The sequence below is a fragment of the Emydura macquarii genome, unplaced genomic scaffold, assembly GCF_026122565.2.
Source record: "Emydura macquarii macquarii isolate MOO-44397 ecotype Brisbane River unplaced genomic scaffold, CSIRO-AGI_Emac_v2 contig_71, whole genome shotgun sequence".
NCBI classification, from domain to species: Eukaryota; Metazoa; Chordata; order Testudines; family Chelidae; genus Emydura; species Emydura macquarii.
Window position 1 is genome coordinate 8,242,385 of NW_027130208.1, and position 12,811 is coordinate 8,255,195.

Below are 12,811 nucleotides of genomic sequence, written 5' to 3' on the forward strand. Positions count from 1 at the left end.
AAAGTACAAAGGAGAGGTAGGTGCTCAACTCCCCTTTGACAGTCTGTGGGAGTTGGGCATATAGCTGCCCTATATGACTCTGAAAATGTCTCCTAAATCTGCCTTGGGTTGCTATCTGTCAAGTGGAGATAATTCTCCATTTTCCTACACCCTTCGTCTAGTCCATTTAGACAGTCAGCTCTTTGGCGCAGGGACTGTCTCTTACTGTGTGTGCATAGTGTCAACAACAGTGAGGACCCAGTCTTGGAGCCTCTAGCATTGTTGTAAGACCAATAATAAACATACAACTCTCTGGATTGCCATGAGATCATGCAGCATGAGGACCAGTAAAAATACCAGAGCAAAAGTCTTCCAGAGCAATAGATAAAATTGTGCAAAAGAAGGCTGATTAGTAGAAAGTTTTTGGGTTTTTTTAATGGTAGACTTTTGGTAGGCTCTGCCACCTCATGGCAACCCCCAGCAAAAGCAGATTTTCCCCAGCCCAACCAAAATCTATTGTCTATTTATAATACATGCATTTTCACACTGACCTGAAGAAATACAAAATTGCCAAGATTTTTAGTGACCATGTTTTTGATGTCTCCTTTTTGATTGTCCAATATGGGAAGCTTTAAATGTTTGCGATTCTTTAGGGGTGGCCAGCAAGAGCTCAACACTTTCTGAAAATCAAGGGCCCTTTTTAAGATGTCAAGACCACAAAAAAATGGCGGCACTAAAGTCTCTGGGGACTTTTGAAAATCTTGACCTTGTTTTCGTATGTTCCTATATACCGTTGTTGCTAATTGTAGAGATAATCCCTGTATGGAAAATTAGTGTCCACATGTAGGACCCTCTGTCTTCATGGAGGAGCAGAGGACAAGAAACGTAAGAAAGCAATAATTAAAGTGGAAGGCAAGGCTATTTTGATAAGTGTTTTCGTGATGGGGACATAATGAAAAGGGTTAGCTTGTTGTCTCTTTTCCAAGGAAGAAGCAAGACTGGGAGACAGGATGTGTGGGGAGAAAGAAGCATAGAAACTAATTCAAGGTTGCAGACTTCAGTGACAGAAAGGATAGTGCTGATGCCAGCTTCAGTGGAACATTTTTACAGCATTAAATCCGATGTCTGAATGCCAGAAATATTATTGTATGTGGAAATATTCAGGCATCGAACAGACATAGGAAAAAGGCGTAGATGACGCCATGTCTTGCACAAATTTATTTTCTGGTTATTCCTAGAAGAGATTACAGAAAACATAAACTGTTTAAAGGTGCATCAAAAAACATAATTATCTCATTGTTTAACACTGCTCCATAGATTCTTCTTGCAGTGCGGAGACTTCAAGTCAGTTAATGGCATTTGGGAAGCTTGGTGAAATGGATAGTCTTCATGACTTGTTTCATTCAGTGTTTATTATTCTGCAAGTTGTATAACTGTTAACACGTCTAGATGTTTGAGTTTGAACTATACGTGCACAGACATAGCGCCCTAAAGACTAGCAGAACCACCCAAACATAATAAAATACTGTTATTAGAGCAAATAAATAGTGGTATGGTTAAAAGTGAGTGAAAATTGTGTGCACAGACTCATCATATGGTACACATTTATTAAACTGTCATCAATATATATACTTTATACATGTCATCAATATATGACTTTATCTGGCAACTCTTAACTATGTTTGTTATCTGATGTTGGACAAACGTGTCGGTGAGAAAATGTGATGCTTGCTTATGCTCCTATTCAGCTGTCGTTATATGATTGAAAATTTGATAAAGTATCAGTTTTCAAATAAAATTAAGTTGCTTATTATGAATAAGATTATCAGACCAATTTGACCTCTCATGCCTCAGTAATATTCAGGAATAGGTCACAGGTTCAGAATGTGGGTCGAGACTATTTGCTGGTTCTTTAAACAAAAAAAAAAAAAAAAGCTTGAACTCAAATATCCTTGGAGGACTCTTGGTGATCAATCCAGTTATGTTGGTTGGTTGGATTGGTCAGATAAGTCACGTGGCATTGCTTCTGTTCTCTGATTTGAACAGGATGCATTTCTATTGTCAATACTTGTGACAGAACTTTAAATTTGGCTTTTGCAAATATTCACCTAGATGGCTGACATTTGCTTTCCAGTAAAACTGAATAACATGAGAGTTTGTGGAAAAGAAATAAAAGGAAGGGAGTATTTAGTAAGTAAATATTTTAAAATGTGGGTGGACATTAGCCTCTTACCTTGAAATATTTTTCTAGCTGTATTTTCCTGTCCATTCATATTCTGGCATGTCCAATAGCCATTCACTTTAATCATCTGAAACTCCCATTACATCTACTTTCAGAAACACCAAATACAGCCCATATTTTAGTTTTTTGTATGGAAAATAATATCCACTCTCTTGTGTGGTTTAGTTCCAGATTTAATTTTTCTGGTCTTCTGACTTTATTACTCACAGTCTGAGTTTGCAGCTGCATAACATTAAAGGGACATGGACTCTCTTGACTTAGGACGATTTAATGCTCCAGAAAGACTAAAAAGGTCTCACTGATAATGAGAGTGTGGAGGAGGTGAAATCTAAAGATCTTAATCTGGGATTGTATGAACTGAACCAGATGCAGTGATGGAATTCTGGACATCTCTAGGAGTGGAAAACACAGGAAGATAAACCAACATGTGCATTGCCCTATGTTCATTGGCTAGATTTTTGGATGCCTAAATGAGAGCTGAGCTGTCTTGAAAATCTTACCCCAAATGGTTAAGCCAACAAGATATGTTGTCTCTGAAATGTTCTTGCCAATAAATACGATGATTGTTCTCATCTAGATTTCTCCCCAAGCCCACCTAATCAGTTCTGCATATTGTTCCTAGTATAAACTGCAGAAATCTCTGGTATACTCTTGACACAGTAAATCAAAGAAAAGGCAGAATCAGCCAAAAGACAATAATTTATTTATGAAGCAATAACTAATGGATTTACAGAAATCCAGGCACTCAAGTTATTTATAAAATGGTTAAGAACAAGGGGTCACATTGGAGGTATTTTCATCTTTGCTGTTTCAGTTCAATGCTTTTGAACTTTGATTCACTCAGCTGGACTAATATACAGAAGTTCATGGAGAACAAGAGAGTTGACACAGAAAGAGTTCCAAGACATTGCAATACAATAGATGTCGCCATTTATTTTTTAGACAGTGTAGTGTACCAAATGCTATGTAAAATGTGTGTTCTTAGAATCTTTCCGTATTAATATTTCTACAAGTAAATCCACATTTCTCGAGGAGAGGCCCATTCAAGTACTTCTCAGTTATGATCGTTTTCCAACAAGGGTCGAGTTTTACTGTTTTGATACAGTTTACTAGACTCGAGTTTCAAATGATTCTAGCACTAAAGATTTGCTGCATTAAACTTGTGTTTTCTGAGGGCCTAATCCAAAGCTCATTCACGTTAACGGATGTCCTTTTAAATTTCAGATAACTTTTCCCTGTCCCTGAATGAAAGAATATGAGCTGAGTACATCATTAATTGGAATGGGTTTTGATTTGTTTACACACTGAATTTTCACGGGCAGATAAGGGCGTACATTTTGCCTGTGGTATCAATTGGTGACTTCAGATGCTTATCAGCCCTCAAAGGGTAAAAACCTCTGTCTGTCTTATAGCCTCAGCTGCAGTGCAGATGTACCATGAGCTACGGCTTGTGTAGAAGTACCCATGCTAGCTGTACTTTAGCTAGCGGCCTAAAAATACAAAGTGAGGACACTACAGGTCCGCAGCGCAAGCTTCAGCGCAGGTGGCACAAGCGAGAATACATCCAGGGGGATCAGGTGGAATTATGTAACTTGCACTGATGCCTGCCCTGCAGTGTGCTCCCATTCTGTTTCCAGCTAGCAAGCTGGATTACAGCTAGCACAGGTGTGTCTATACAAACTGGATATCATGCCCTGAAATACAACGTGGATGTACCCTTACATTTTTGAGAATAGATTGCTAGAAAGATCTCATTAAGAAAGAAATTAACCTTTTGTGAATAACCAGCCTCAGTACAGGAACTTCTTGAAGAATTGTCCAGGTTTCATGAGTCAATGTTTTAAATTGTCGCCAGCTCTCAAACTGTTCTTAAATGTTTAATTTGTGAAATGAATCAGCTTGCTGCTTTAGGCAGTCTTCTCCTCTGCTGTGCTTATTTCTCCTCACCTCCCCACCCACTCACAGGCAGAGTATCCTGTTGCAAACTGAAAAATCCTAGTGGGAGAGTGCCAACTTGCCAGAAGTTAGGTTGGCTTTGTTCTGCCACCTTCCCACTAAAATTATGAGGCTCTAGTTTGCATAGAGTGAACTGTTTGGTTTGAACATAACACATTTTTTTCTCCAAACATGACTAAGGGAAGATTGATGAGATATTGTTTTAGCAATCTCGGTCAAATTCTTCATTCCTCACTTGAGCAAAATTCCCATTGACTTCAACCGTAGCTCTGGAACCATAAATTGTTTGGTTCTATTTATGTAAATCAGCAGTCAAAAGACTCTCAAGTGACAAAATCAGGCCTCATCAATCCATTAATGATGGTTCTTTTAATTTACTAGACAAGGGCAGAGGTAGCAGGAAACCAAGGCATTAGCACAGATGAAAAATGAGAACCAGGAAATTACTAAACTGTTTAACTCATTATTGGATGAAAGATTAGAACAAATAGTAAAAGAATTAAGATTTCTAATGTACTTGAGGGGCTATGATAGATGCAAATGCAAATGAATAAAACACAAGTTAACTGTAGAGGTCTCCAGTATGTACTCAAACTATCCTGGTTTGTAGCTGCAGCAAAGGCTTGGTGAGTAGGCTCCAGGGGGTCTGGAGAACTTGGAGCGCTCCATAACTTTAAATGGCATCTGATGTTTGATGCTATGAAACCTATAGAGCAGGGTTGTATTAAGGTTTTCTGAGCAATTTAAAAAAAAAAAGGTGTGTGTGTGTGTGTGTTTGTTTTCTTATTTTTTTTTAAAAAAGACCCACCCCAGCCGAAATCCTGGCCCTAGCAAGGTCAATTGGCGTTTACCCAACCAATTTCACTGGTGCCAGGATTTTACCCCTTACCAGCAGTGTAGCTGAGGGCAAAGGTAGGTATGCTGCATTTACCCACTTCTCATTTGGGGACTACAGAGTTTAAGGTAAGAGTTTACCCACTTTTTTTTCTTTTAACCACTACACGAATGCCCTTCACTTTCTACCCTTCAAATCTAAGTCCTTGTGCAGAGAAATCTGAGAATAGCTGTGTCAAGCTATGTGAAATAAGAGACAAGGCTCCATCTAGTGTATGAAAGCTGCACTTACTTTTGTTTTAGATCTTTTGGCACTATACAGGAAAACTCAAAATCGGCAGAGCCACCTCCCAGCATGCCAGACAAAACTCACTCTGCGCATTTATTGTGGAGCATCAGCAAGTTATGTGCACAGGCATACATTAGCAGAGTGGCTTTGGCTTATATGCTTCCTCATGTATTGCGTACCATAGCCTGTTCATGTTCACTTTACAGCAGTTCCACATGTAAATAGTTCATAGTAGCTTAGCTAATAAAATAAAAATGTGCGTGTGTTCGCATGTGCGCTAAACTAGAGTAAATGGTGGTGGAATGGGATTTGTACATTTTACTTGCATCATGGTGGGTGTGTTTTTGTATTTTGCTATGCTATGGGATGCTTGTTATTCGGGGGGGATACAAGTGGGAAAAGTTTGTGGGTCATGTGCATAGCAGCGTGAGAGAGACTTAGCGATACTTCACTGTAAACTCTTTCTTGTGTAGCCAGGTGAGTAGTTAGTAATCAGTAGCAAGTAATACATGCTGGCAAAGACGTTGGCAATGTTCTAGGAGCAGTCTTTCTATAAGGAGGAGCAATTTCTCCCATCTATGGGTATGCTGTTGCGCTTCAGGCACGCATGCATGCTTGTGCCAACTAAAGTGTCTTTTTTTTCTTGAACAAATATTCATAGATTGTGTAAGGCCAAAAAAGACCATTATGATGATCTATTCTGGCTGCCTGTGCTTTTGTAGACAATGCAAGGAAATATAATCTAGTTAGATTTAAATTTTGTCCCACCCCAGTCACATAATGCAGGATACTGGGATAAAAACATGGCTTTTTTCGGAAGTTTAGTGCCAAAGAGCAGCTTCGAGTGTTTGGTGACCACATGCAGCATTAGTTCCATATTTATGATCACTGACAGAAGATGACGGTATTCTAATTGTATCCCAATTGTATCCCTCCTCCCTCCTCTTTGGGAAGATACAGGGATGAGTGAAGATGAGATCAGGGTCTTGGATACCACAACGATGGGCACAACATGTATACCAACAAGGTGACATCTAGCTCCCCTCTCACAAGGAGAGAAGGCGAAGGGTCTTTCTGATCTCTGCATGGTAAAACTGGTGCCTGTGTTTGCCCAGAAATAGGGAGGTGTTCCCAACCCCAGTTTAGAGCCCCTGTAAAGTTTGCAAATACTTCTGCAGGTAATGTGCCATCATCCTGAATGCTAAATACACAAGATTAAATTATTTAAACCCCTTAATCCTGAACTCTGACAACAGGGTTTGTGGTGATGATCTTGCAGGATTTTTAGGTTATAAACTAAATGCTTGCCTTTGCCTTTTGTCACAGTAACTAATGCAGCTGTGAACTTCAGAGTTCAATGAAACATTTTCTGGCGCTCGTTCCTGTTTACATGATTCAGGAGTTGGCAGTCTTTCCCCTGCAAAGTATACCCCTAACTTTGAATAGAAATAGCCATTCAAGGGTGATACTATCAGCAAAGCAGAGAGGATTAAAAGTGTCTAACAATAGGCTTGTAAATACATTTTGTCGATTTGGCTGCTTTTTAAAAAAATGTTTCAGTTGCTGCATGTACTTTGAAGAAAGTTAAGGAGGGAGGTTCCTGCACCACATCTACTACATTCACTCTATTTAGGGCTGAGTAAGATATTAAGAAAAGTCTGAAATCCGAGGTCTTTACATTTTGCTAAAACTCCATGAAACTGAATCAATACTGTGACAAAACTGTTAAATTTAAATTTAATTTTATTTTTTTCGCTTGAAAGCAAGCCTGGTTTTGAGCTGAAACGGGAATATTTTTAAAATTTAATTTTGGTAAAAATCAGTTTTTGCTCTTAAATGTGTTTTAAAGATCATGTGTTCTAATATGCAAACTCTCATTTCACCCAAATCCTCTGAAACCCATCCATTTATCTTGCTCTGCAGGAGTCCCAGAATGAAACTGAGAAATTATTTACATACAACCCCATTTCTACTTAACTCAAGTATTGTATTGACTCAAGGGTATCCATTTACAAAAAAATTATTTTCTTGGTGTTTGCCAGAGGTATAATACAGAAACCTTGCTTTCAGACATTTATTTAAAATGTGATATTTCATTTAATTCATTTGAGTCACATCCGGCTTAAAATATACTTTATATTTTTATTTATTGGATGTAGTGGTCTGCAGAGTTAGTATGTTTTTTCTTATGTGCATATGAACAGACAAATTCAGACGAGAAATAAAAAGCAAATTTTTAAATGAGGATAATTTTAATCATTAGAACAACATATCTAAGGATGTGGTGGGTTCTCTGTTACTTATAGCCTTTAAGTCAAGACTGAATGGCTCTCTAAAAGATATACTGTCATTCAAATAGAAGCTATGGGCTTGATGCAGAAATGATTGGGTGAAGTTTTTTAGGCTGTGTATATGCAGGAGGTCATCTGATGGATCATAATGGGCCCTTCTGAGTACGTGATTTATGTGCTAACATGGTGTTAGGCAACGTGGCTGTTGTATACTTTATATGTATTTCTCTAAATGCACAGGGACTTCCGCTAACACAAAGGATCAAAGGACCAATCAAATTTCTACTGAAGTATATGGGGGCCTCTCCACTGATTTCCATGGCAGTTGGTTAAAGCTAAGGGCTTGTCTACATTTACCTCGGAGATTCGGCGGCAGTCGACCGGAGTTATGCAAACTACGCAGAAAACTTGCATAACGCCCATCGACTTCTGTGCTTCTGTTCTGCGCCCCATCATCCATGCACTACGCTGACGGGAACCGTGTTCCCGTCAACACAGCGCTACGCCACTTGAGGAGGTGGTCTTAATATGTCGATTTCTGGATCAACCTGAGCGGTCAGTGAAGAACCCGCTCATCGATCCAGATAAGTCGATCTGATGGTGGTGAATTTGGTGGTGAAGACATAGCCTGATTCTCAAGATCTACTTCCTTTTGCTAGCTTTCCACCAATGCCCTCTCCTCTAAGGTGATGTCCTCATTTTTTTCACTTCCTTATTGCCTCAGAATAAAAAGAATCAGAATTTCCAACTTCATGCAAAATATAACTTCAAACATCTTAGCTTTATTGATTAACATGCATCTTCCCTTCATTGCTTTTTCCCTGTAAAGCACCATGTAAGTTTAAGGTACGGTCTAAGTAAATAATAGGCATTAAAATGAGGCCTACAGTGAGACCAAAAATATATTTCAGGCCTTATTCCTGCCTCAAGGCCCTTTAGCTATCTTTCACGGTTTTAACACTCACATTTCTGGTTTGGTTTTTTTTTAAATGTGTTTTTTCTCTTCCCTGTTGCTGTGGGAAAGACTCTCACAAATGGGATGCAAACTGACTGTGGAAGAAATAGTGAAGTTGATTTATGCAAATAGCTGCAAAATACTTAAAGCAAACTAAAAGAAGAATGAATGTTTTCCTCCAATCTCCTCCAGTTTATAGTCATCTAATCTGTAGGAACAATGGTAAATTAAAGGGGGAAAATTGCATGCTCACATGACACTTTAAGTCGATAGTGTCCCTTTGAGGGACACCTGGAGACAAGTAGACACCCCAGAGACCTTGGCCTGATTCTGTGTTGCCCTATGGTCTCTTTATCCTTTACTGGTGACATAAAGTAATCACTAAAGCAAGCGGATCTCCACAAGGAATACCCTCAGAGTAGAACTGGCTGAATGACGCTCTGGAGGTCATTCTCACAACCATGACCTGTTGTGCAGGGAAGGAGGGGTATGTGGCCAGCTAGCACTTCATGGGCAGTCCAAGGCAAGTTAAAGTAGAGTGCAGCTGCTGTAATCTCCCCTGGGCACTGAAGTATGCCCAGAGTGGCATCCCGGCAAACTAGCCTTGCTGCACACCCTTCCCCACTTCCTCCCCCCTCCTTCCCTCCCTCCCCGGCCCAGTTTTTTTTTTTGCAGTGAACTTGGGAATGGAAGGTTGATATAGGGCCCCAGAATTAGCTATATTGCCAACCCCAGACCTTCAAAAGCAATGAGTCAGGCCCCAAAATCATGAGTGGCTGAACAATATCTTAAAAAATAACTTGAGGTTACTTTTATTTGCTTTCTGATTTTTGTTGGTTTGTTTGTTTTTTTAGTTTTTAATAATGTTTTTAAGCTTTTCTTGGCAACCAAGAGGACTAGAAATTTCTCTTCCTCTCTCTTCCCTTCTCCTCCCCCCTTTTTTTCATAACGACCTGCTTACATAATCACCAGTCTCCAGGAACTGGAGCTTTAAAATAAATACCAAATGTCATGGCTAGAGATGGCAATGCTGAGTTTGTATGTTGTATAATAAAGAGCACTTTGATCTTAGAATTGTCTCTGCACCATGCAAGGGTTTGTTTTCTCCAGGGATGTAACATGCATTACCGTTAGCAAGGCATGCACATTGATAGGAGAAGAGACCTGAAGAGTACCAGAGCACAGAATTTGCATTGTGATTTTTTTTCACTATTGTGGTTGTTTGGGATTCTTTTATCAAGTCTTACATAAATATTTCCTTTTCTCACTTTTAAAAGTCCTGTTTGTTCAACACAGCTGAACCAGGATGTCATTTGTGTAAAGAGTTGAGATTTAGGGAACCTTAATTTCTAAAGAATTCAATCATCAAACACAATTGTAACAAGGTAAGTGAGTAAACAGAGAATCCAGGATGAACAGAGGAATTTAGTTCCTGAATTACTATACCACTGTAAACTTCTCTCCCATTGGAGAGGTTCCGATAAATGAGAAATAAGTGGAGAAACTGGGAACACTTACTCAACTTGAGTTATTCCTATTGTCTGCAGTGGGGCTGCTCACACAAGTGATTTACAGGGTCCAAGAGTCAAGTGATAATTAACATAACTTTCATTATTCTTTTAACTAAATAACCTTAGGTCAGATTTTAGGGTCAAGCAGTTGTAAAGCTGTAGTGTAGTGAAATTAACGAACGCTTTGTCTACTACATTGGCGACAGCATTATCTTCCTATTTATTTACCTAGATAAAGAAGGCAAATTTTACATTACAAAACTCCTGAACTGTAGAGATTATCAGTGTGGTGTTCTCTCCTGGCTGCTCCATTTTACCACCTTTGGCTTTTGTTGTAGCATGTAATCTGTTTATTGCAAACATGTTTTTTATCAGTAAGTACTGATAGTGGGAAAGCAGTGTCTGAATTGCTTGAAAAAGCCTTTAACAAGGTGACTAGTAAGACATTCAAGTGAAAAGCAAATCTTTAAAGCTAGCTCATAGCTGATACCTGTGAAAGAAAAGCATAAGTTTATTTTCATGGCTTTGAAAGTTTGAGGAATATTAACTAAAATCAGCTACATTTTTTAAACCCCCCCCTCTTTTTTGGGGGGGGGGGAACACCTTGTAATTTCTGGGAAGCTGGAAGCCAACCTTTATCTAACAAATTTTTCCCTCTTCTGTTTGTGGATTCTGCCTGTTTGTGCTTTCAAACATAGCTGAAAATAGGTTCTGTAACCGTGCTAATGGAGTCACCTAATGCCATCTGTAGAACTCTGACTGTAGTGTTTGTTACTGCTGTGTCCGTGTCACCGGAAGGACCTTTCTTTTTCTTAAACTAGGAAGGTGAAAATGGTTTACACTTTTTAAAGAAAAAATATATTTAAAGGCCCTGCCTTCCCACACACAGGCTACATCTGCCTAAAGAGTAGTAAATTCCAAGCTTTTTCACACAGTTTCCATGAGTTGTTCTGTCTGATAGCAGAGTCTGTCCCATGGTGCAAGTAAGAAGGGGTTCATCTCCCAGAAGCCAGCAGAAAATAGGGGGTCATTTACTGTTGCAGTCCCTCCTGGACCCATCTCTTTCTTCGGGCCTCTCTGGACACCTGAGTTGTACAATTCCTGTGAAAGTCATGGTGGTTGGGATCCTTTGCTAACCAGTGCTCTCTGACAGCAGAGTTAAGTTAGCATTAGTGCTAGTGTGATTGGGCCAATAATTTGTGAATGGGGATAGCTGTTTTCAGGAGCATCTCTTCCCTCCCATTCCCAATATCTAGCTAAAGTTTCATTGCCAGTGGGCCTGCTAGCAGTATAGTTACTTGTGTGTAGATCTTTGCAGCATTGGGCCCTAAGCTATACCTCCATGCTTTATTTATTCAAATCATGACACAGCATGTGCATCTACTGTTCTGGGATGCTCCGATCAAATACTTTATGTGCAGTAACTTAAAAGGTTGGTAAGAATTAAATCCATCACACACTGTGGAACCCTGACTCTGAATTTCTTCCCTTTCACTTTTAAATGAGGCTTTTCACATTCTCTTAATATTACATTTTGCTGTGACAAGCAGCACTTTCCCCCCAGGTAGGCGCTGGATTAAACAGGTCTGTTGATGCAGACAGACGCGAGGGCACCATTCTGGCACAGAGCTCTGCTTGGATTGGAGTTGCCAGGGCCTTATCTGGAGCCACCCCTAGTGACACATCCACTGCCAAGACTTAGTTTGACTTTCACTCTTCTCCAAGGGCTTGCAGAACACCTTAAAGGGGGAGAAAAGATGGAAGCTGTTAGAGTTCAGATGTTCATGCCATGCTCCTTTGAAAGCTTCTATCTGTAAGTGACACTTTATTTGAGAAACAGCACTCTGAACAAATTGTATGATCGATTTATTGTGATGGAGGTTTGTTCTGAGAGTTTAAAAATACTGTGCTTGTTAACTTGTCGTCGTCACCTAGCTCGAAGCTACAACAGCTGTGTCTGGCTGGCTAAGACAGAGATAGCAACTTTCGCTATGAGGAACATAGAAATGCTTTTAAAATGATTTTTAATGACTTTTGAAATTTGTTACATTAAAAAAAAACAAGGTGGTAAGAGCAGGGGTTGATATAGGATATAAATATACTGTGCAGGTTGGGGTAACGTGATTAGTTGTGTTTCTGATTTGTTATACTGACACTCATTTCTTAATGCATCAACCCAGGGACAGATGCATTTACTGAAATTCTTGTTTTTGTGTCTCTTGTTAGCTTCTTTTACTGACATCTCCTGGTTAAATTGAGGTATATGACATATCACTATTAAATTATTTTATAGTAATCATTTGTAACCAATATATTTGAAAGTTTTTTACGTATCTTGAACTTTATAATTATCCTGAGCTTTTTACAAACTGTAAAATCCTTTATTACTATGACCTTTGCAACTTCTAGATATTGCCTCTTTACGCTTACTCTCCCACTTAGAGATACAGTGATAAAGCTTTCCAAACAATACTGAATGCTGTGTCCCCCAGTGAATAAGCATTCAAGCAAATCAACTTATGGCATTTTATTAAGTCAAGACTCATGCAAAAGCCACCTCTGGAGCTTAATAATTATTTACTGAATGCTCTCAGGTCATGAGAGAGGTTTTCATTAAGATGGAAAAGCATTATGTTCAGCAGCTTGTGAAGGTGTGTTTAAAGACTGGAAGAAAAATGGAAAAATACTAAATAGTACACAGCTACTTAATAGAATTTTTCATTTAAAAAAAATCCACACTTAACTGTAGGTTAA

The 12,811-nt window shown here is 39.1% G+C and overlaps 1 protein-coding gene across 5 annotated transcripts in view; it reads left to right on the forward strand.

The window, feature by feature from the left end:
* The window catches only part of MITF (melanocyte inducing transcription factor), a 160,989-nt gene that overhangs the window by 72,127 nt on the left and 76,051 nt on the right, over positions 1-12,811 (forward strand). For 2 of the 5 annotated variants that reach the window (XM_067542331.1, XM_067542340.1), the window contains exon 1: positions 11,815-11,870. The exons of the other annotated variants lie outside the window; for them this stretch is intronic. In XM_067542331.1, the coding sequence (XP_067398432.1) occupies positions 11,815-11,870 (56 nt within the window). Of the gene's footprint in view, positions 1-11,814; positions 11,871-12,811 lie in introns of those variants that run through there. 5 annotated transcript variants of the gene reach the window in all.